The 26,475-nt window shown below is 39.1% G+C and overlaps 1 protein-coding gene across 1 annotated transcript; it reads left to right on the top strand.

Moving 5' to 3' along the window:
• The first annotated feature begins 10,596 nt into the window (after positions 1 to 10,596).
• On the top strand, positions 10,597 to 26,475 carry LOC135464974 (putative ankyrin repeat protein RF_0381). The gene is made up of 7 exons (XM_064742558.1): positions 10,597 to 10,728; positions 11,672 to 11,770; positions 12,429 to 12,527; positions 14,959 to 15,057; positions 16,084 to 16,182; positions 24,194 to 24,292; positions 26,109 to 26,475. The coding sequence occupies exons 1-7, from the start codon at positions 10,597 to 10,599 to the stop codon at positions 26,418 to 26,420; spliced, it is 939 nt and encodes a 312-aa protein (XP_064598628.1). The 3' UTR covers positions 26,421 to 26,475.

The following is a 26,475-nucleotide window of genomic DNA, read 5'->3' as shown; positions in this document are numbered from 1 at the left end:
AGAGTAAAAACGGAGCAGCGACGACACTGTGGTATCTGGCAAATGGTCGCACGTAACCGGTGAAATACGGCTTCTCGTCAATTTAGCCTCAGTTAGGGTTTTATTCTAATTGTTCACGTAAATGTTTAAATAGTAGGAAATTTCACGCCCTTAGCACCATGGATTAAGCACAGTTAAGTAAAACAAATACAGTGCTTGTAATTGCACATAATTAGACGACACTGGTCTAGAAATACTCCAAATCTGAAGGATTACTGATAATGTTTACACCTGCATATATACTGGTGAAAAAGGCTGCATGTATTAGTCGGTATCCGGGTATTTTCCACTAACACAAGGTGAATCGTCAACATTAAACCACACGGGAAAAACCAGGCCAATGTCATAAAGAGAAATAGCATTACAATTAATTCCCCAAACATAAATAAATATAATATGAGCGGAAGTAAATATAGGTACTTATCCCTAGGCTAAATGGAATTAAATACAACCTTAAAAAGAATAAATCCCTGCCAAATGTTCGTGTACATGAGTGTGTCCTATACATGCATGGCTAATTAAAAGCGAAAGAAATTAATGTACTCTGTCAAGCCAGGCTTAAACGAGACATTCAAACTGCACAATTCTAGTAGATTTTTGAGGGGGAAAAGAAGAGGGCCTTCGATGGCTAAGCCATTTGAAGCGTCAGTCTAGATGAATAAAAGGTACGAAAACATCGTACGGTCGAGAATTCGAATCCAGCTCTCGCTGTTCAAATGAAGTTTGATGTCTCCTCCAATAAACTATCGTATACGTGAAATGGCAAACAACTTTCAATAAATAAATAATCAGACTTACCTGGGTCAAACCTCCCGTTTTTCACGTGCACAGTAAATTTTGATGCTCTCTGTGCGGATTGTCTTAGCCAGTAATTGCTGATCTTTGTGCTCACTGTGTCAGCCAGTAATTGCTGATCTTTGTGTTCACTGTGTCAACCAGTAATGGTCGATTACTGTTCTCAGTGTGTCAACCAATAGTTGTTGATCATTGAGCTGTCTGTCTCAACCAGCACCTATATCGATCTCTTCCTCGACTATAACTGCCTTACTCTAGTATAGTACAGAAGCTGTTGCTCATTGTCGGGCGAAATCCTAACTGTACGTTATTTTGAAGACCTCTTGCTAAGCTGGGAACTCGATCTTGAACAGAAATTCCACGAAGTGCTGGATTACGACGTACAATTCCTCCCGCCTTTTCCCTCCTTTGTCGGCATGTTTGCTTTCACGCGTAGAGTAGCGGGTCTGTTGTGTTCGCGTGGCTCTCCTGCTTCCAGCTGTGGACTGAGTCAATATGAAACTCACTGATAGAAGCACGTCGTTAAGCCAAGAATTCTTTCCACCCTAGATTATAAGGCCAAATTGATTGCCAAGCCCCCAAAGTTTTTATTTGAAGTGTGTAATTGAGCTCTTCATTTTTTCTCTACAAGTGTGAATAATTTGTATGTCCTTTATGTCCAGCCTATCAGATCATGGTATTTCAGCACTTGCTTATTTTTAGGCAAGATTTTCCGCATATCTGAATTTGGAAGAAGGATGTTCAGGAATTCGAAATGTCCGTCGTTCGAAATGTCCAGTAGTTGTTCACGTCGTCTTGAAACCTGTCACCTGTTGGAGAAAGTATGCATAATTATTTTTTCTTAAAGAACTATGCATCGGTAACAGGCCTGTACCACAACCCATTCTTAAAGTAATCCCTGTTTCAAATTTTCAAAACAACATTAAAATGAACGGTAAAGAGGAAAGACAACAATGTAATATTCGCCAACATTGACGCCTATAATGTGAGGAGTATGAAAGCGTGCGAGTGCCCGAGAATTTGAGTCCTTGAAACCTGCACTGTGAGCAGTCCGAAAGTGTGCCCGAAAATCGTAGTCGTTGAAACCTGCACTGTGAGCAGTCCGAAAGTGTGCCCGAAAATCGCAGTCGCTGAACGAGCTGCGATGAGCAATCAGATTATCCGTCTTAAGCGCGGACCACAGACTTGAGGTCACATGATCACACTTGGATTTCTATAGGAACAATATGTTAATTACTGAAGACGTGTTGCAAGATTTCGTTGGATAGCATATGCAGGACAAAGCTTTAACTGAGACAAACTACCTGCAATGTTTAATTTAATCAACACTCCTTCTCCAGAGAAACGCTGACGTTGTTAATGTGTACTGTATAGGCTATACAGTAATACTGTCGGCGTCGGTGACGTCACGGGAACTCGGTTCCTACTTTTACTTTCATCTTTTGGCTAAATTATTGCGCCCTTTAGTGCGTAATGCGGATAGCAAGGCATGCAAGGCATGCAAGGAAATAGCCGGTTTAGATAGATAGGTCACCTGGCCATTGGCTGCTTTTATTTTCATTTCCTGTTTGATAGTTTCTTTTATAGCGGTGGTTACAGACATTTGGATGTTAGATCGTCCTTTTCTGTTTTTGCTTTTGGTTTTATATAGAGACACATATCCCCCCCCACTCCCTCCCCAAAATAAAATGGGGAGAAAGGTACAACCACACTAAGACATTTAAATTAAAATCAGCTTTTCTTTGGTCAACAGAACAGGGTCAAAACTAACCAAAACCATTAAGATTGCATTTTAATAGGGTCAGTTGCTTTTACTTCTGATCGAAGCAACGAAAACTAGTGTGGTGGCAATTTTTTTGTTTTTTGGCGACCAGAAAAGCATTATGGCAAAAATTATAACCAAATTGTATTGCCTCCTTTGACATTACAAGTAGTGTAGTTTTTTGGTTCGTTACATGTAACATATCTGATTATACACATTAATCTGATTATAGACATTAATCTGATTATAGACATTAATTTAAGTGTCACGTATCAATGCTTGAGATCAGAGGATTAAGACTCATCAAAAGCGTGGATCACGTGTTTCCATCGGGTGAAAAATAAAATCGGGTGAAAACTTCATTCACGAATGTTTTTTTTAACAGACACTCTGTAATGTTTTTTATAATTAAATTCAGACGTTTTACGGGTCTCTCCTGTATGGTGAAGCTGGGAGTGGGTGGTGGTCGGGGGGGGGGGGGATCTCAATTATATGTTCTCCTTCAAGGCGGAATCAGGCCGTTCTATTTGACCCGGGACAACCTCTCAGTGGGTTTGAATCACGTGACACTGACATAAAGCTGTACGACTGACACTTCCCGGAAGCTGACATGTTTGATGGCACAGATGTTACTTTCACATATGGTTTCAATAAATTATTCCAAGCTCATTTAACTTAACCTATTTTCTGTAGTCCCAGTGTAAGAACACTTTCTGTACTTTAAGACCCGTAAAGGCCTATGCTCAGTGGGAGCAACTTTGTCTCCACAGTTCCCAGGATCACGAAGCCATCTTCGACTAAAGCTAGAATTTTAATCATTAAAAGTGGTATGTTCCTTTCCGATATTTCAGCTAAAATTTTGTGCATAGTGACTTACACTGAATTTAAGTTGCAATATTTTGACCTTGTTACATCAGAAATAACAATTTTAAATGATTTGAATTTTGACATAAGTCTAAGATCACTTCGTGACCCCGGGGCCAGTATTTACTTCTTGTATAGGGAAAAAGGGCAGGTAGAAAAAAGGTTGGACAAAAGGTTGGTAAAAATTTAAGAAGTTACACCACTTTGCTGGAGAGATCAGTAATTACCTGGAGAAATCCGTGATTACCTGGAGAAATCAGTGATTACCTGGAGAAATCAATGATTACCTGGAGAAATCAGTGATTACCTGGAGAAATCAGTGATTATATTTTCTATTTGACCTCTTGGACAATCTTGGCAAATTTCAAACTCTTCATCTGGCTCCTACACGAATGTACAGTTAATTTAAAGAATACAGCAGGCATTGTTTTGTCCATCATTCGATGGACATGTAAATTAATGGAAACAGACTCTCTAAAAAAAAAACTGTATACCAACTGACACATCCACAATGACTGTATCAGTGGTACAGAAACTGCGAACATGTCAATGTTTATGTGTTACGTAAATTTCACAACCTGTATCCTGTTAGTGCACAAAACTATGTTGATGATGGTAATTGCCACAGTATTGTTTATACTACTCGTACACAGCAGTTCTAACGGACAGAACCTCCGTACATACGTGCAGCACAAGGGGAAACATTAACCATAAAACTTATAGAAGTCAAATACTAAAGTTAATTCTCAGTTAATTCACAATCACAATTAAGAATGTACAGATATTTTTAAGTAGCTAAATTATTGATCTCGATCGGCCCCTTGATATATTACAATATCATTTCATTCACCCTGGGACTAATATATACAACAGTTATATTATAGTCAGGTTCGCCATATTATTCGCTGAGTATGTTCATACAGGTTTTCAATCTACGAAACGTTTAACCCCAAACAAGCGATTCAAATAAACAAGATTATGTCGCCCGAACGACGCCGCGTGAGTAGCGGCGTGAGTGACGTTGAGTATTTGTGGTATAATATGTAGAACGTACGTAGGCCATATGACGTCTATTTAGACAGGATAGGGCAATGAAGATTAACACGTGTTCGGGTACATACAATAAAAGTGGATGAGAACCGATAAGTCTATATATTTTCTGGATTATCCCTGCTCTCGGCTGTGGAAGGGGCCTTAATTTGCGGCTGTAAGCGGTCGACAATGCTAATCTGGCCGGTTTCGCAGTCTAAAGTTGGTTGAAAACCACTTGTCTTCCACCATCATGAAATGCATATTTATACCACTGATCCACACGTGGGAAACTTTGTCAGTTTACGTACTAAAAATTGGTGATTAATGTTGGCCACTCCGGTTTCCTCCACCATTAATATTGATCGCCACGTCATATAAGAGAAAAATTCTGCGTGTTGCATAAGGCAACAATCTTCTGAATCATGTATCTCATTTGCGTTTGGTGTGATTTGATTCGATTTATTGGTGTTTTACGCTGTAATAGAAAAAAATCAATGGCTTTTGGGTGTTACAAATTCTAAAATTATGAAATTTCACTATGAAAATTCTCCAGTGTCGTAAAATGGCGATGTCACAAAAGGACAGATATAGTTCGTAAATATACCGTCATATAGACTGATATAGGTCGTAAATATACCGTCATATAGACATATGTAGGTCCAGAATATACCGTCATATAGACATATATTGGCCCTAAATATACCGTCATATAGACATATATAGGCCCTAAATATACCGTCATATAGACTGATATAGGTCGTAAATATACCGTCATATAGACATATATTGGCCCTAAATATACCGTCATATAGACATGTATAGGCCCTAAATATACCGTCAATCGTTTGTCGTTATACTTCATGATAAATGAAAATTCTCCATATTAAATACAGACACAAGTATAGAGTATGTCTCTTTCCCTATGTCGTCGAGACATTTAAGACTTAAACAGTGGAGTCAAATTATACCTCATTAATTTAAGCGGTATAATAATTAATAATTATCATGTGTACGAAACATTACGTGCACCTGTATGGATTTAATGTGTATAGTAAACTGTGCAGGTATTGTGTTGGAAGACACAATAAATACCGTAAATCTTGTAACAACTAGTTAACGGCCTTAATACCTAATACCCAAAAAGTAATTCTGGTTTCTCAGAAAAACAGATCAAATGTCAAACAGGCTACTTACAAAAGCTCGTGCAGAGTAAATTAAGTCTTGGCAGAAGGTTTGCAAATAAACTGATATATCTCTTGGTACAGCAAAATTATCTTTATAATTGTGTAAGCCTATAGCTATAGCATAGGTCTTACCTGCACCTTTGTGATCTCCGGTCATGCTGTATTATATTATACAACATATATATAGGCCTACTTACTTAAACAGGATCTTCCAAAATCACGTCCAGTAGGGAAAAAGGTGTCTTCAGGAAAGTCTCAAAGTTTACGCCTTTACAGCTTTTCCCCAACCTCTCCTTCCCTTTTTCGTGTATACTACACCAATATAAAGTGGCACACTCCACAGCAGGGCAGGCAGTGAAACATTATAATCTCTGCCTCGGTTCTGTGTGGTAGAATATGAATGATGCATAGGGGCATTGCAAAAAAAAGCTGTCGAGGTTCATAATGGTAGGACTGATTGACTAACTGATTGGTTGATTGGCTGACTGATGACATCACCATAACATCTCACTTATACAACAAAAGTCAGTTCCATGAACAGAAAAATCGGAATGCTTAGAATAAACCACAGGCCTGTGACATGTAAATGACATATTTTCCCACGTGATTTGTTTGTCGCTAAAGTAAAAGGGTTCAGACTAGAGGTAAACTTTACTAGTACGCAGGGTTTATAGCTAGTGGAAGGGTAGAGGTATTCTGGGGGAGGGATTGCGGACGCATAGCTAAACTTTCTCACAATGACAACTCGAATTAACCATAGTTCACCCTTTTTAAGAATATGTTCTTACGTATTAGCTTTGCTCTCTTCATAATTGTTTATTTGCTTCAGTCCAAAAAGCTTTTACAGTGGGTTCTGGACATCTAGAATCGCACAGCTTTCGTGGCCTAGAAACCTCTTGAACTCTCGCCTATAATTGCCTGGGATGGTCGTTCTGATTCCCTTTATAACCCCCCCCCCCCCCCCCCCCTCAACCTCCTCCCTCCACTCCACGATGAAATGCATCCATGTTGTACGTACTACACGTTGAAACAGGTATACAGTTATTGGGAATTTGCAATTCATTGCATTCATTGTATTAATTCGTATACATCTCGATACATACTTAAGTAATGCGATAACTCGTCTTCAACATTTATTGCTCAGTAAAGGGAGACTATTCCAACGGGCACAATGGCGGACGACAGTGACAGATTTTTTCATTCAGTCTTACCTTTTTGTTGAGATCGTGTTATTATCATCTCTTGCTTCTCAGTTGGTGCATTAGTAATCATGCATAGACTTATTTTGAACCTCCGCCATGCATACCATCACAATGTTAGGGCAATTGATGACAAAGTTATGTATATATAACTTCAAAAGATATTTATAAAACTACGTAAATATCTTCTGTTTACATTTCTTGAGAAAGAAATCCTTGTGCGCCGTATCCGTGTCTTTCTGTATGAATTATTCATTTCTAGCATCATTATATATTTACTCCGCGTTGTAGGCGACGAAGAGTATATAAATCCTAACCTTTTAATTGCAGATAATGTTGTAACTCATCCCAGCGGTGATAATCAAATTATTTTCGTGAATACAAACTTATTACTACTCTAAAATTAGAGATATACCAGTGTTATTCTTTTAACAAGAATCACGTAACGCAGGGAAAAGATATTGCACTCAGATTCGCTTTTATGCATGCATGACTCGCCATATATACGCATTACCCTGGGTTCGGCATCTATAATATGCTAAGTTATTGAAAGTAATCTGAAATTCCTGTTTTTTCACGCAATATACAAATTGGACTGATTTATTTATTTATTTATTTATTTATTTTATTTATTTGATAGGTGTTTTACGCCGTATACGGCACACCAGCATATTTCACTTATACGACACCGGCCACCATTATGGTGATAGAGAACCGAGCAGAACACGAGGGAAACCCTCCGGGTTTCTTGTTTTAACGCCATTCTCAAGAATTTATCACGGCGGTCGGTTTTATGGTGGAAGAAACCTGAGTGCACGACGTAAAACATCGACCTTTAACTGGCAAGTTGCTTACGATTAAGTCACCATCATGTGACGTGGGCCTACAGATATGCACATCAAATTGGCGAAAGGCAGTTGGGCCATCAACGAACGTTAGGCTCTGAAACGGCACACGAACATCGCCCAGCGCTATTATCATCAAGGTCAAACAAGTAATGAGAGTGGGAAATCTACAAATTCTCTATCCAATGTCGGATTTGAACCCGTGCCCCGCGTGTCATGAAGGGTAAGGGCTTCTAATCCCCTTTATGATCATCAGAAGTCCATTAAAAGATTCCTGTGAGTTTTCCGACAAACCAAGTGAGTCGACAGTATAACCAGCTGAGTTTCATGACTCAGCTGCTCTGGTCATATGACTCAGTTTTCTGAGTTGAATTAGGGCCTTTGTATAATTCAGATTTTTGAGTCAGTTGACCCAAACTTTTTCATTCGGGATATAAAACATGACAGCAGGTGAGCATTTGTCAACTCTTAAACCGTCTCTTCAGAACTATGTACGACAACCTACGACCTCTGCGATTTGTCATGGGCTGGGGCCTCAGTGGCCGAGATGGTTAGCCCTCAGTACGGCGCAGTGACCCAGGAGCTTCTCACCAATGTAGTCGCTGTGAGTTCAAGTCCAGCTAATGCTGGCTTCCCCTCCGACCGTGGGGATGATCCTGTGTTTCCCCTGGGCTCTGCCCGGTTTCCCCCCACCATAATGCTGGCCGCCGTCGTAAAAGTGAAATATTCTTGAGTACGGTGTAAACACCAACCAATAAAATAAATAAATAATCATGGGCAATTGTGGCCTTTTAGCCCAGGAAATTGTTTGCCGTCCGTCACATGCACCTCGACTGACCCTTCGACTCTTGCAGAGCTCTACAATAGCCACATGCATGATTTCATGAAATTAAAGCCACTCCGTGACAAAAATATACATACGACTCTTGGAGATAACTGGCGAAGCTCGTACGTAGTTCGTACAAAGCCCGAACAGTTAAGATTAATCAGAATTAAGGTAGATAATTTAAGTTAACATGATGTTGTCTGAGTGATGCCGAAGTAGAAACCCCCGAGGATAGTCGTTGCTTTCCACCCACCATAATACCGGCCGCCGTCGTATAAATGAAATATGCTTGAGTACCACGTAAATTATCAATTAAATAAATAAATAAATGCTAGAATAAATTGTGGACCGTCTCGGTGCAGTAATGGTTCGAGCGTTCTAATCGAATGGGAGGCCTGGGAAACGCGGGTCGGGTCGTAGTGACGACAAAACACACTTTTTTTTTTGTTGCTACGATATTTGGCGCTCAGTACTAAGAGGTTGTATAAGCAAGGTTATAGTTTGAAAAAAAGAGAACGTAAAGTTATGTGATTTACTGTTAATTACATAAACTTTCAAACGACTTTATCAACACCTTAGTATACACTAAAAATAATCTGGTAGTTTTAACAGATGTCTGTTGTCTGAAAGACTTTCGGCTAAATTTTAAAAAACACCTCCAAACTTATCTGTTAGTTTTAACAGAAATCTGTTGTCTGAGTGATGCATGAATGTATTCCGTTGTTATAACATAATATTTTGTCATATTTAACATAATATCCTGTTAGTTGAATTGAATATTTATGTTGTATTAATAGAATATATAAGTTACATACAGATCAATACAGAATGCAACATTCTAGCATCACTCAAAGATCAGAATTTCTGTTAATATGTGTGTTATTTTTTTTTGTGAGTACAACACATGGTTAGACGGCGAAACATTCCATGAAATTTACGAGTGATTTATAAACTGTACAAATAATTTTATCTCATCAATCAAATCACAGCTATTAATAGTTACCATATTTATCGAAATTATTCAGCGTTTTGCCCGCGAATTGTTTCCTCTGCGTAACGTCTTCACACTCATGTCTCTCTATCTTTTCTTTTCCGTGTCTATTCGCTGCATCCAAACATTTATTGATTTGTTTTCTCTTCAAAAAGGAGGTGGAGCTGACACATAATATCCCCTGGCCACTTGGAGTATACGGTTTCAGACTAAACTTTGCTGGAAATTCGCAACTCGATCGCTGCTCTAGTTTATGGTATGAACTACAGACAACATTTCCACTTTGACGGGCCTACATTCAATACTATTTTTGAAGCCCTGACAGGCGCCAGTGGGCGTTTATTGTCACATGTCACTTTTTACAAGGCCATTTATATAGCTCTCGTGGCCCGGGTATATATAATTTGTGATTCAAAGAACTGATGAAATTTATACAGACAGTCTGAATAAACTGCGATACTTGTTAACTTTTACCAGGGGAAAAATACACAAACGTATCCCCACCCCCTGCCATATATAATTACATATAGATAATTAAATCTAGCATATTGTGATGGCAGTTTTACACTATTAAAGTTAGGACATCAACCAATAGTGTTTTTTTCACAAACTTTGTCATTGTACACATGATGGAAAACTTCTTCTTAATTATTACCGGTAATAATACAAGGAGGAATATAGATTGAACATAAAACTAATTCTACCGGTACTCAAATATTTGCACAAAATCATATTTCCCCTTATTTGTTAAAAGGGTAGTGACGTCTGCTTGAAAAAAAAGCTAGAAAACAGATGAAGTATATTGGCTTCTGTGAAACATGGTTAGCATATATGTAGTATTTAACGTACATGATACAAAAAAAAGAAAGAAAACTTGGCAGTCTAAACAGAGTTGTCTCCCTTCGTCCACTTCAAACTCAAGGTTTACCCTTTTCTGCTCGCCCCGTGTCCAAAACAACAACAACAACAAGAATGTTGACACTTGTCAGGAGATAGCAACATAATGTTTGTCTCACAATCAGAGCACCAGTCAGGAAGGCAGTAACGGAGGCATGAAAAATGGCGGGAGCAGAAACCTCAAAGCAGGATCGAACTTTTGTGAACTCTTTGAGAACTGCGGTCAGCGCGGGTGACGTCAAAACTGTCCGACGTTTGGTGAAAGGTGGCGTCGACGTCAACACACGTTACTGGGTGGGTGGGTTAACTGTCTATCTTGGTGGGAGTTTTAAAGTTGAAGTTGCTGTCACGTGGTAAAGGGATGTCAATCCATCGAAGAACCAGCTTTTTCACAACGAACATCTGAGGAAGGGCTCTTTGACTAACAAAAGGACAAACTTTGTTTTTAGAACTGCCATAGACTGAGAATTTACAGCCCTTTCACCCCGCCAGTTCCTTACCTGGGCAATCCTCCACCTCTTCACTCACACTCACCTCTGGTCACCCTCCTCCCCCACCCCCACCCCCACCCCCACCCAGTCAGTTCTCTCATGAACATTTCCCCTTGGAGGACAATTTCCCCCATACATTTAGAGTGAGTGAGTGCTTTGGGTTTAACGTAGTACTTAACAATTCATACGGACTCTAACAAAATATAACCTATGGTTACCGGTATGACTGTATATCGTCTACTTGTTTAGAATTTAACACTGTACCCTGGGGCTAATATAACTAATACCTTAGTCACAAATGTACCATATCAGAAAAATTGTGATACGTAATTAGATCAAGTGAGTATAAACCTGTAAGTGTTTAGATAAAAAAAAATAAATAATGAAATTGCATGATCATGTGTAATATTGTCATTGTTATGCCTGGATGCCACAGGCCTTGTTATTTTTAATATATACAACTAACAAACTCAATACGAATAGTTGCAAAAAAAAGCTGTACTGACTATAAGTTAGCTAATTTGAGATTTCAGAAATCCTGTTTATGCAAACTTTGTGCAAGATTCAGGCTCTCGTAAGCTAACGCAGACCCAAGGAATTTACAGAGGGAGAAAATGTTCTACATAAGGAGGAAAGGGGATTTTTTTGTTGTTTTCTCACTGGGTATTAAAGTTATCGTATATATTCTTGTGCGACAGTTATGGGTAGAATACTGTGGAATAAAAAGTTTGATTTTATTGTTACAGTTTTATGGCACACTTCTGCACGAAGCTGTCTTCTCTGGATCAGCCGATATCATTAGCCTGCTGATACAAGCCAAAGTCGACGTCAATGCCACAAACAAGGTTTGCTACGCACACTACTACTGTATTTAAGCAAGGTTCACATGCAATGGCAAAATTTAGAGACATGATGTAACAACAACATAGTCATGTCCCTTTGTGATGTGACCTGGATTGCTGTATGGCATGGTAGGGTCAGTCAAATATGGAGTGCTATGGAATACATGTATAGAATAGTAATTAAATGACTTGAGCTTGAGAGAAGTGATAGTCAGGGAGGGCAAAGGTTGAGCTGAATATCACTTGTCGAGAGCTGACCATTCCTTATATCCCAACAATATGTTTTATTATACTGGAAAAACAGTCTACCTTTGTCAGGTTGTATTTAATTTGTATATTGATAACGGCGCTATAAATGTAAACCGTTCGTTTACAAGCTGACATGGGAGACCTAACTAAGGGAGATAACTGCCATGGAATAAATGCACGCGATCGTTGGATATTAGCACAAGACCGTTGGATATTGCCTCATGAACGTTAGATATTACTTTGCGAGCGTGACGTTGCATTCCTTGAGCGCGTAATCATTTTTTGCAGTATATCATGTGACCATCTCTCAACCAATGGAAACGGAGAATAATCATATGAGGTATAATAATCTTGAGTATGTCCTAAATCCCGAATCAAGTAAATGCATAAGAAAATGTCCTTGACATTCCAGGATGGCCGCACTGCCCTTCACCTGGCAGCCAGGTCTGGCAACGAGGAAATTTGTGCTCTGCTGCTGAAATCTGGAGCAAATACAAATCTGCTGAGCTCAGTAAGTTATGGTTAGGGTTGTATACTCAAGAAAAATATAAACACACCAAACAATTTTGTATTGTTTTCTCTCAGTATTAAATAATGTGTTAACTCAACAATTAGGATGGGTATTCATTATCTGTATTATCTGTTGTGGCTTCAATTTTTACATTTTTAGGGCAATAATCCAGCAGGCATGGCAGCTTGAAAACAGAGTGCTCGGTAATCACAATTCGGAGCACTCAGTATTGAGTGTGTCCCCCATGTAGCATCTCAAAAAGCATTGAACATTGAGTATCAGTCCCACTGCTCATATTCCTTACAGCACATGTGCAGTTCTCTACCCTTGCTTTACATCACTGCCACCACTAGACAAGCCTGACCTTTGGAGCCAGTGTCATGCGCGTAGGCTTGTTTAGGCTTAGCCTTAAAACTGGTGTCCTCGAGCATGAATATTCAGATCAATAAAACTATTCAGTGTTGGTTAGAATCCTCTCTCTATGCACACTGTCTTTAGGTAAAGAGAATGTATGTCTATAAATTATGAAGAGAACCAAAAGTTGAGTGTTTTCTGACATCACTCAGCGCCTCATTACCATGACACCTGTGACGTAAGTGTTGTTCAAGATTTCTTTGCAAAACTTGGTAGTGGTGGCAGTGACATAAAGCGAACCTTAGAGAAGGGTGCATGCACTGCGAGGAGTATGTCCACTGCTCTAGCTCTTTGTGAGGCCTTGGTGACAATCATCATCGCTCACTTTAACGTTCGTTGAAGACTGTAATGTCTGTCACCAATATATGTGGAAAGTTCTTCAGTAACCTGCCAAAAATCCATGGTTTAACCCTCGGCACTCTGCAGTATAAGAGAAAAAATTTTGAAATCTTTGAAAGTCTTTCAAAAATAAGTTATTTTGGGATATACTGGCAAGAAGAGGTCAGTGGTATGGTAATATGTGGCAAAACTTTTCAATGATTAGGCACTGTGTAATTGCTAAATTCTTCAGTGACTAGGCTCTGTGTAATTGCTAAATTCTTCAGTGACTAGGCAATGTGTAAGGGCCAAATTATTCAATGACTAGGCAATGTGTAAGTGCCGAATTCTTCGATTAGGCAATGTGTAAGTGCCAAATTCTTCAATCACTAGGCAATGTGTAAGGGCCAAATTCTTCAATGACTAGGCAATGTGTAAGTGCCAAATTCTTGTATGACTAGGCAATGTGTAAGTGCCAAATTCTTCACTGACTAGGCAATGTGTAAGTGCCAAATTCTTCATTGACTAGGCAATGTGTAAGTGCCAAATTCTTCAATGACTAGGCAATGTGTAAGTGCCAAATTCTTCAATGACTAGGCAGTGTGTAAGTGCCAAATTCTTCGATTAGGCAATGTGTAAGTGCCAAATTCTTCGATTAAACAATATGTAAGGGCCAAATTATTCAATGACTAGGCAATGTGTAAGTGCCGAATTCTTTGATTAGGCAATGTGTAAGTGCCAAATTCTTCAATGACTAGGCAATGTGTAAGTGCCAAATTGTTCATTGACTAGGCAATGTGTAAGTGCCAAATTCTTCAATGACTAGGCAATGTGTAGGTGCCGAATTCTTCAATGACTAGGCAGTGTGTAAGTACCTAATTCTTGAATGACTAGGCAGTGTGTAAGTGCCAAATTCTTCAATGACTAGGCAGTGTGTAAGTGCCAAATTGTTCATTGACTAGGCAGTGTTTAAGTACCAAATTCTTCATTGACTAGGCAATGTGTAAGTGCCAAATTCTTCAATGACTAGGCAATGTGTAAGTGCCAAATTCTTCAGTGACTAGGCAATGTGTAGGTGCCGAATTCTTCAATGACAAGGCAATGTGTAAGTGCCGAATTCTTCAATGACTAGGCAGTGTGTAAGTACCTAATTCTTGAATGACTAGGCAGTGTGCAAGTGCCAAATTCTTCAATGACTAGGCAATGTGTAAGTGCCAAATTCTTCATTGACTAGGCAATGTGTAAGTGCCAAATTCTTCAATGACTAGGCAGTGTGTAAGTGCCAAATTCTTCAATCACTAGGCAATGTGTAAGTGCCAAATTCTTCAATCACTAGGCAATGTGTAAGTACCAAATTCTTCAATGAGTAGGCAATGTGTAGGTGCCAAATTCTTCAATCACTAGGCAGTGTTTAAGTACCAAATTCTTCAATGACTAGGTAATGTGTAAGTACCAAATTCTTCATTGACTAGGCAATGTGTAAGTGCCAAATTCGTCAATGACTAGGTAATGTGTAAGTGCCAAATTCTTCAATGACTAGGCAATGTGGAAGTGCCAAACACTGCAGTGACTAGACAATGTATAAGTACCATACCCTGCTATGCCTAGGTAATGTGTAAGTGCCAAATTCTTCAATAAAATGAAATAAGATAAAAGAAATCAACCAAAGACTGACCCGAGATGTGTAAATTTTCTCCAGGACGGCCGCTCCTGTCTGCACGTGGCTGCGTGGAAGTGCAACATTGGGATTTGCAGTCAGCTAATTGAAGCAGGCTGTCATATCAACCAGAGGGATGCGGTAAGATGGTCTTTTGTTAACAACTTACCCAGGATGTACTTATGCATGTATGTGGGAAGGTCTTCCAGCCACCTGCGGATGGTGGTGGGTTTCCCCTGGGCTCTATCTGAGGATAATATTTCCTCCCACCATAATGCTGGCCGCTGTTGTATAAGTGAAATAATCTTGAGTATGGCATAATATGCCAATCAAATAAATAAATAAAACTTATGCATGTATGTACATATGTATGTATGCTTGGGGTTTTACGTCGTACATAACAAGTTTTCAGGGGGCGGTAGATCCAGGGTCAGTCCTGGGTTGGGTCACACCTAAAACCTTAAAAGAGGAAATTGTACCTTCCTTGCTTGCCGTTCAGCATAAAGGGAATAGTGCAACGGCTGGTTGACCAGTATCAGTATAATGGCTCGGGTGGGCGGCTTACTTGCCTTCGGTAAGTCGTCTCGGGGGAAGCAGCACTAGATAAAAGAGCGGTGGAAATCCGTCATGCAACAAGAAGGCCCATTACATTAACTCTACGGACTCCTTCATCGTCATATGACAGAAAAATTGTTAAGTAAGACGTTAAACCCCAAGCACTCATTTACTTTTTCTGTCATATCATGATTGGGTTTGGTGCTTTTCTCAAAGTCAAACTTTGCACAAAATTTCATCCAAATCTGTCCATGACATTTTTTCGTAAGTTTCTTGACAGTGGGACAAATAAAGACTTTATGCAGAACCATAACCCCATTTGTTAGGAATATGTCAGGGGCCTCTGTTAGCATGCCAGCACAGAGCAATGACCCAGGAGCCTCTCACCATTGCGGTCGCTGTGAGTTCAAGTCCAGCTTATGCTGACTTCCTCTCCAGCTGTATGTGGGAAGGTCTGTCAGAACATGCAGATGGTCATGGGTTTCCCCGAGATCAGTTTTCTCCCACGATAATTGTGGCTTCTGTAGTATAGGTGAAATATTCTTGAGTATGGCAGGCAACACTGACCAAATAATTTAATAAATAAAGAATATATCTGCCTTAAATCCACAGGATGGCTGGACGCCCCTGTTCTGGGCGGTAAAGTCTGGCTCCATGGTGCTGACTCGTCTTCTGGTGGAGAATGGAGCCCGTCTTGATGTTGAGGATAATGTAAGCTGGAAATCATTATCAGTACTTGACGTTGAGGATAATGTAGGTGTGACATCATTATCATTACTTGATGTTGAGGATAATGTAGGCGTGAAATCATTATCATTACTTGATGTTGAGGATAATGTAGTCTTGAAATCATTATCATCATTTGATGTTGAGGATAATGTAGGCTTGAAATCATTATCAGTACTTGACGTTGAGGATAATGTAGGCTTGAAGTCATTATCATTATTTAATGTTGAGGATAATGTAGGCTTGAAATCATTATCATTTAAATAATAGAATGTTCAGGTGTGAATGGAGTAACTGTCTCAACACAGTCAACTTGGCCCATTTTTGACAAGTTTTGATGCATATTGTCATGTAAATACTTGCTAATAATATAGTTTATGATCTGCATTTTTGGAAGAGTATATATAAAAAAGTATATATATATAAAAATTTCCAGGTAGTTTGACTATAGGTATGAGGGTTATGTAATGGTAATATGATAATAATATTATTTCAGATGATGTTTAAAAAATTACAGTACACTTGCACAGGGAAAAGTTGGCAAAGTCAACAATGAGAACTTGAGTCATACTCAGTTGATAACATTGATAATGTTATACCTGGTAGAAAGTAACCATCAGCTGTTGGCCTGATATGTTGATGATGTTATACCTGGGAGAAAGTAACGATCAGCTGTTGGCCTGATACATTGATAGTACTATACCTGGGAGAAAGTAACCATCAGCTGTTGGCCTGATACATTGATAATATTATACCTGGGAGAAAGTAACCATCAGCTGTTGGCCTGATACATTGATAATACTATACCTGGGAGAAAGTAACCATCAGCTGTTGGCCTGATACATTGATAATACTATACCTGGGAGAAAGTAACCATCAGCTGTTGGCCTGATACATTGATAATATTGTACCTGGGAAAAAGTAACCATCAGTTGTTGGCCTGATACATTGATAATACTATACCTGGAAGAAAATAACCATCAGCTGTTGGCCTGATACATTGATAGTACTATACCTGGGAGAAAGTAACCATCAGCTGTTGGCCTGATACATTGATAATATTATACCTGGGAGAAAGTAACCATCAGCTGTTGGCCTGATACGTTGATAATATTATACCTGGGAGAAAGTAACCATCAGCTGTTGGCCTGATACATTGGTAATATTATACCTGGGAGAAAGTAACCATCAGCTGTTGGCCTGATACATTGATAATATTATACCTGGGAGAAAGTAACCATCAGCTGTTGGCCTGATACGTTGAGAATATTATACCTGGGAGAAAGTAACCATCAGCTGTTGGCCCGATACATTGATAATATTATACCTGAGAGAAAGTAACCATCAGCTGTTGGCCTGATACGTTGAGAATATTATACCTGGGAGAAAGTAACCATCAGCTGTTGGCCTGATACATTGATAATACTATACCTGAGAGAAAGTTACCATCAGCTGTTGGCCCGATACATTGATAATATTATACCTGGGAGAAAGTAACCATCAGCTGTTGGCCTGATACGTTGAGAATATTATACCTGGGAGAAAGTAACCATCAGCTGTTGGCCTGATACATTGATAATATTATGCCTGGGAGAAAGTAACCATCAGCTGTTGGCCTGATACATTGATAATACTATACCTGGGAGAAAGTAACCATCAGCTGTTGGCCTGATACATTGATAATATTATACCTGGTAGAGAGTAATAATCAGCTGTTGGCCTGATACATTGATATTATTATACCTGGTAGAAAGTAATAATCAGCTGTTGGCCTGATACATTGATAATATTATACCTGGTAGAAAGTAATAATCAGCTGTTGGCCTGATACATTGATAATATTATACCTGGTAGAAAGTAACGATCAGCTGTTGGCCCGATACATTGATAATATTGTACCTGGGAGAAAGTAACCATCAGCTGTTGGCCTGATACATGGATAATATTATACCTGGGAGAAAGTAACCATCAGCTGTTGGCCTGATACATTGATAATATTATAACAGGGAGAAAGTAACGATCAGCTGTTGGCCTGATACATTGATAATATTATACCTGGGAGAAAGTAACCATCAACTGTTGGCCTGATACATTGATAATATTATACCTGGGAGAAGGTAACAATCAGCTGTAGGCCCGATACATTGATAATATTATACCTGGGAGAAAGTAACCATCAGCTGTTGGCCTGATACATTGATAATATTATACCTGGGAGAAAGTAACGATCAGCTGTTGGCCTGATACGTTGATGTTATACCTGGGAGAAAGTAATGATCAGCTGTTGGCCTGATACATTGATAGTACTATACCTAGGAGAAAGTAACCATCAACTGTTGGCCTGATACAGTGATAATATTGTACCTGGGAGAAAGTAACCATCAGCTGTTGGCCTGATACATTGATAATATTATACCTGGGAGAAAGTAACCATCAGCTGTTGGCCTGATACGTTGAGAATATTATACCTGGGAGAAAGTAACCATCAGCTGTTGGCCCGATACATTGATAATATTATACCTGAGAGAAAGTAACCATCAGCTGTTGGCCTGATACGTTGAGAATATTATACCTGGGAGAAAGTAACCATCAGCTGTTGGCCTGATACATTGATAATACTATACCTGAGAGAAAGTTACCATCAGCTGTTGGCCCGATACATTGATAATATTATACCTGGGAGAAAGTAACCATCAGCTGTTGGCCTGATACGTTGAGAATATTATACCTGGGAGAAAGTAACCATCAGCTGTTGGCCTGATACATTGATAATATTATGCCTGGGAGAAAGTAACCATCAGCTGTTGGCCTGATACATTGATAATACTATACCTGGGAGAAAGTAACCATCAGCTGTTGGCCTGATACATTGATAATATTATACCTGGTAGAGAGTAATAATCAGCTGTTGGCCTGATACATTGATATTATTATACCTGGTAGAAAGTAATAATCAGCTGTTGGCCTGATACATTGATAATATTATACCTGGTAGAAAGTAATAATCAGCTGTTGGCCTGATACATTGATAATATTATACCTGGTAGAAAGTAACGATCAGCTGTTGGCCCGATACATTGATAATATTGTACCTGGGAGAAAGTAACCATCAGCTGTTGGCCTGATACATGGATAATATTATACCTGGGAGAAAGTAACCATCAGCTGTTGGCCTGATACATTGATAATATTATAACAGGGAGAAAGTAACGATCAGCTGTTGGCCTGATACATTGATAATATTATACCTGGGAGAAAGTAACCATCAACTGTTGGCCTGATACATTGATAATATTATACCTGGGAGAAGGTAACAATCAGCTGTAGGCCCGATACATTGATAATATTATACCTGGGAGAAAGTAACCATCAGCTGTTGGCCTGATACATTGATAATATTATACCTGGGAGAAAGTAACGATCAGCTGTTGGCCTGATACGTTGATGTTATACCTGGGAGAAAGTAATGATCAGCTGTTGGCCTGATACATTGATAGTACTATACCTAGGAGAAAGTAACCATCAACTGTTGGCCTGATACAGTGATAATATTGTACCTGGGAGAAAGTAACCATCAGCTGTTGGCCTGATACATTGATAATATTATACCTGGGAGAAAGTAACGATCAGCTGTTGGCCTGATACATTGATAATATTATACCTGGGAGAAAGTAACCATCAGCTGTTGGCCTGATACGTTGATGATGTTATACCTGGGAGAAAGTAATGATCAGCTGTTGGCCTGATACATTGATAGTACTATACCTAGGAGAAAGTAACCATCAACTGTTGGCCTGATACATTGATAATATTGTACCTGGGAGAAAGTAACCATCAGCTGTTGGCCTGATACATTGATAATATTATACCTGGGAGAAAGTAACCATCAGCTGTTGGCCTGATACATTGATAATATCATACCTGGGAGAAAGTAACCATCAGCTGTTGGCCCGATACATTGATAATATTATACCTGGGAGAAAGTAACCATCAGCTGTTGGCCTGATACATTGATAATACTATACCTGGAAGAAAGTAACCATCAGCTGTTGGCCTGATACGTTGGTAATATTATACCTTGGAGAAAATAACCATCAGCTGTTGGCCTGATACATTGATAATATTATACCTGGGAGAAAGTAACCATCAGCTGTTGGCCTGATACATTGATAATATTATACCTGGGAGAAAGTAACCATCAGCTGTTGGCCTGATACATTGATAATATTGTACCTGGGAGAAAGTAACCATCAGCTGTTGGCCTGATACGTTGAGAATATTATACCTGGGAGAAAGTAACCATCAGCTGTTGGCCTGATACATTGATAATATTATACCTGGGAGAAAGTAACCATCAGCTGTTGGCCTGATACATTGATAGTACTATACCTGGGAGAAAGTAACCATCAGCTGTTGGCCTGATACATTGATAATATTGTACCTGGGAGAAAGTAACCATCAGCTGTTGGCCTGATACATTGATAATATTATACCTGGGAGAAAGTAACCATCAGCTGTTGGCCTGATACATTGATAATATTATACCTGGGAGAAAGTAACCATCAGCTGTTGGCCTGATACATTGATAGTACTATACCTGGGAGAAAGTAACCATCAGCTGTTGGCCTGATACATTGATAATATTGTACCTGGGAGAAAGTAACCATCAGCTGTTGGCCTGATACATTGATAATATTATAACAGGGAGAAAGTAACGATCAGCTGTTGGCCTGATACGTTGATAATATTATACCTGGGAGAAAGTAATGATCAGCTGTTGGCCTGATACATTGGTAATATTATACCTGGAAGAAAGTAACGATCAGCTGTTGGCCTGATACATTGATAATATTATACCTGGGAGAAAGTAACCATCAGCTGTTGGCCTGATACATTGATAATACTATACCTGGGAGAAAGTAACCATCAGCTGTTGGCCTGATACATGGATAATATTATACCTGGGAAAAAGTAACCATCAGCTGTTGGCCTGATACATTGATAATATTATACCTGGGAGAAAGTAACCATCAACTGTTGGCCTGATACATTGATAATATCATACCTGGGAGAAAGTAACCATCAGCTGTTGGCCCGATACATCGATAATATGATACCTGGGAGAAAGTAACCATCAGCTGTTGGCCCGATACATTGATAATATTATATCTGGTAGAAAATAATAATCAGCTGCTGGCCTGATACATTGATAATATTATACCTTGGAGAAAATAACCATCAGCTGTTGGCCTGATACATTGATAATATTATACCTGGGAGAAAGTAACTATCAGCTGTTGGCCTGATACATTGATAATATTATACCTGGGAGAAAGTAACCATCAGCTGTTGGCCTGATACATTGATAATATTATACCTGGGAGAAAGTAACCATCAGCTGTTGGCCTGATACATTGATAATATTATACCTGGGAGAAAGTAATCATCAGCTGTTGGCCTGATACATTGATAATATTATACCTGGGAGAAAGTAACCATCAGCTGTTGGCCTGATACATTGATAATATTATACCTGAGAGAAAGTAACCATCAGCTGTTGGCCTGATACGTTGAGAATATTATACCTGGGAGAAAGTAACCATCAGCTGTTGGCCTGATACATTGATAATATTATACCTGAGAGAAAGTAACCATCAGCTGTTGGCCTGATACGTTGAGAATATTATACCTGGGAGAAAGTAACCATCAGCTGTTGGCCTGATACATTGATAATATTATACCTGAGAGAAAGTAATAATCAGCTGTTGGCCTGATACATTGATAATATTATACCTGGTAGAAAGTAATCATCAGCTGTTGGCCCGATACATTGATAATATTATACCTGGGAGAAAGTAACCATCAGCTGTTGGCCGGATACGTTGATAATATTATACCTGGGAGAAAGTAACCATCAGCTGTTGGCCTGATACATTGATAATATTATACCTGAGAGAAAGTAATAATCAGCTGTTGGCCTGATACATTGATAATATTATACCTGGGAGAAAGTAACCATCAGCTGTTGGCCTGATACATTGATAATATTATACCTGAGAGAAAGTAATAATCAGCTGTTGGCCTGATACGTTGAGAATATTATACCTGGGAGAAAGTAACCATCAGCTGTTGGCCCGATACATTGATAATACTAACTATACCTGAGAGAAAGTTACCATCAGCTGTTGGCCCGATACATTGATAATATTATACCTGAGAGAAAGTAACCATCAGCTGTTGGCCTGTTACGTTGAGAATATTATACCTGGGAGAAATTAGCCATCAGCTGTTGGCCCGATACATTCATAATATTATACCTGGGAGAAAGTAACGATCAGCTGTTGGCCTGATACATTGATAATATTATACCTGGGAGAAATTAGCCATCAGCTGTTGGCCTGATACATTGATAATATTATACCTGGGAGAAAGTAATCATCAGCTGTTGGCCTGATACATTGATAATATTATACCTGGGAGAAAGTAACCATCAGCTGTTGGCCTGATACATTGATAATATTATACCTGGGAGAAAGTAACCATCAGCTGTTGGCCTGATACATTGATAATATTATACCTGGGAGAAAGTAACCATCAGCTGTTGGCCTGATACGTTGATAATATTATACCTGGGAAAAAGTAACCATCAGCTGTTGGCCTGATACATTGATAATATTATACCTGGGAGAAAGTAACCATCAGCTGTTGGCCTGATACATTGATAATATTATACCTGGCAGAAAGTAACCATCAGCTGTTGGCCTGATACGTTGAGAATATTATACCTGGGAGAAAGTAACCATCAGCTGTTGGCCTGATACGTTGATAATATTATACCTGGGAGAAAGTAACCATCAGCAGTTGGCCTGATACATTGATAATATTATACCTGGGAGAAAGTAACCATCAGCTGTTGGCCTGATACATTGATAATACTATACCTGGGAGAAAGTAATCATCAGCTGTTGGCCTGATACATTGATAATACTATACCTGGGAGAAAGTAACCATCAGCTGTTGGCCTGATACATTGATAATATTATACCTGGGAGAAAGTAACCATCAGCTGTTGGCCTGATACATTGATAATACTATACCTTGGAGAAAGTAACCATCAGCTGTTGGCCTGATACATTGATAATACTATACCTGGGAGAAAGTAACCATCAGCTGTTGGCCTGATACATTGATAATATTATAACAGGGAGAAAGTAACCATCAGCTGTTGGCCTGATACGTTGATAATATTATACCTGGGAGAAAGTAACCATCAGTTGTTGGCCTGATACATTGATAATAATATACCTGGGAGAAAGTAACCATCAGCTGTTGGCCTGATACGTTGATAATATTATAACAGGGAGAAAGTAACGATCAGCTGTTGGCCTGATACGTTGATAATATTATACCTGGGAGAAAGTAACCATCAGCTGTTGGCCTGATACATTGATAATATTATACCTGGGAGAAAGTAACCATCAGCTGTTGGCCTGATACATTGATAATATTATACCTGGGAGAAAGTAACCATCAGCTGTTGGCCTGATACGTTGATAATATTATACCTGGGAGAAAGTAACGATCAGCTGTTGGCCTGATACATTGATAATATTATACCTGGGAGAAATTAGCCATCAGCTGTTGGCCTGATACATTGATAATATTATACCTGGGAGAAAGTAACCATCAGCTGTTGGCCTGATACATTGATAATATTATACCTGGGAGAAAGTAACCATCAGCTGTTGGCCTGATACATTGATAATATTATACCTGGGAGAAAGTAACCATCAGCTGTTGGCCTGATACATTGATAATATTATACCTGGGAGAAAGTAACCATCAGCTGTTGGCCTGATACATTGATAATATTATACCTGGGAGAAAGTAACCATCAGCTGTTGGCCTGATACATTGATAATATTATACCTGGGAGAAAGTAACCATCAGCTCTAAGGTATCAGGGAAACATTTTTTTAAATTTTTTTTTTTGCAGAAAAGACTTGATCCTCTCATAACTGCTCTGATCTCCAAAAACAAATCCATGGTGTCCTATTTACTGAGAGAAGGAGCAGATCAGCGCAGACCTTCACAGGTGAGTCTGGTTTTGAAAAACCCCAAAACCCAGTTTTAATTTCACCTTTAGAGTATGGCGTCTATGATCCAAAAATGATCCAAAAACATTGAAAGTAAAGTAAACAAAATGTTAGGGGCGTTATCTTAAAAAGTACTGCATGTTGTGAACATGTGTAGAGCACAATAACTTGGGATTTTCCATCGTTAATTCAGTGTGAGCATATAAAATACCGTTAACTAAATTCGTTGCATGCAAATAAAGCACAAGGGGGATGTTCCATCGCAGATGCTCTGTGTGCATATCAATTACTGTATAGAAGTAACTAAATTTACAATTTCGGTATTTTCGGTAATATTTATTGAGCTGAAATTTTACATTCATGCATCTCCCCCAGGCAGGCTTTTTGGTAGTCTTGTTACCAGTATGTATACCATGCCTTAGTTGGTTAAAAAAAATCTTTGAACTTGCTTAATAAGCTGGTGTGTAATTGTGAAAGACAGAAAGTTAAAGTAATTTTGAAGGTCATTCTACATGGCTGTAAGTTTGCATAGTTGTAAAATATATATGAGGTATGCTGGAAAAGGTCAGTTTTTAGCCTAGAATTTTTAAATTCTTAAAGGGTATACATCATGTAAGCTTTGTCTATAGAAGTAAAGGTATAACCAAGAGTGGCTTTCACAGGCAAATTTCGGTCAAGCAGAGTTAACCAATTCATGATGTCCTATCTAAGGAGCAGATCAGCCAATTTGTTTACAGGATCAACTAAGATGGTAGTCGTGAACTGATCTGTTCAGATTTGCCTTGTCTTAAAGTATTTGCTTTTCACCAATGAATGACTATGGTTTAATGCCGCATCGGCAATATTTTAGCCATATCATAACAAGAGCGTGTTTAAAACAGGAGGCAGTGAATGGCTTTTGATCTGATGAAAACACTCCAAAAAAAAAAATAGACAAACATGTTGAAGACCAGCTAAAACAACCAATCCTCAGGTAAAACTTGAATTTCTTGATGTTCTTGTAATATATATATATATATATATATATATATATATATATATATATATATATCTGAAATAAACATATGCATACATTGTACACACACACACACACACACACACACACACACACACACACACACACACACACATATATATATATATATATTGTATTATCATATGTTCACATTGGACTGTCTCCACCAATGATGTTGTATGTTGAAATCCACACTACTAAGGTTGATATGGCTTTTTATCAGGTGATATTTCCTTCACCCATGAACCTAAGACAGCTGCCGTACATGGGAAACCCCTGTGGGTGCGCTCTGTGATGTTTCCTTCACCCATGAACCCAACACCGCTGCTGTAGAGGTGAAACCCACATCGGTGCGCTATGTCATGTTTCCTTCACCCATGAACCTAAGACCACTGCCGTAGAGGTGAAACACCTGTGGGTGCGCTCTGTGATGTTTCCTTCACCCATGAACCTAAAACCACTGCCGTAGAGGTGAAACACCTTGGGGTGCGCTCTGTGGTGTTTCCTTCACCCATGAACCTAAGATCGCTGCCGTAGAGGTTAAACCCACATGGGTGTGCTCTGTGATGTTTCCTTCACCCATAAGCCTAAGACCGCTGCCATAGAGGTGAAACCCCTTGGGGTATGCATGTAGAAATGGGCCATGGGGAGGTGGTTTAATGATCAAAGACACAATGAATACTGGAATCAAATAAATAAATATATAAACAAATTTTGGGTATGGCCAAATCTACCACTCAGACAAACATAAATAAATCTTATTGAAGTCTTAAGGTTGACATCAAATTTGTTCTTTGCAGAATTCCATTGACAGAAAACGAATGCTGGACTTCATCCGCCAGTCAGACATCAAGGACAAACACCTCATTCGTCTGTTGTTACAAAGAGCAGGGCTCTCAATTTTTACGAAAGGCGACGGTCGTCTGACATTTGATGAGGAATTAATCAATTATCGAGTTTCGACCTTACAAACTTTTTGTAGATCTGTGATACGAGGAAAGCTGTGTACAGTTCGTCGTGGGTGTAGTATCACGTCATCGATCCTACAGCTGCCTCTGCCAGGACATGTCAAGGACTTTGTGAGACTCAGTGAGCTACTGGAGGACAGATGAAAGTGTTGTTCATACTTAATACTGTATTACGTCATTGATCCTACAGTTCCCTCTG

The sequence above is a fragment of the Liolophura sinensis genome, chromosome 4, assembly GCF_032854445.1.
Source record: "Liolophura sinensis isolate JHLJ2023 chromosome 4, CUHK_Ljap_v2, whole genome shotgun sequence".
Lineage (NCBI taxonomy): Eukaryota > Metazoa > Mollusca > Polyplacophora > Chitonida > Chitonidae > Liolophura > Liolophura sinensis.
The sequence above is the reverse complement of the archived record's forward strand: the minus strand, read 5'-3'. Positions and strand labels throughout refer to the sequence as shown.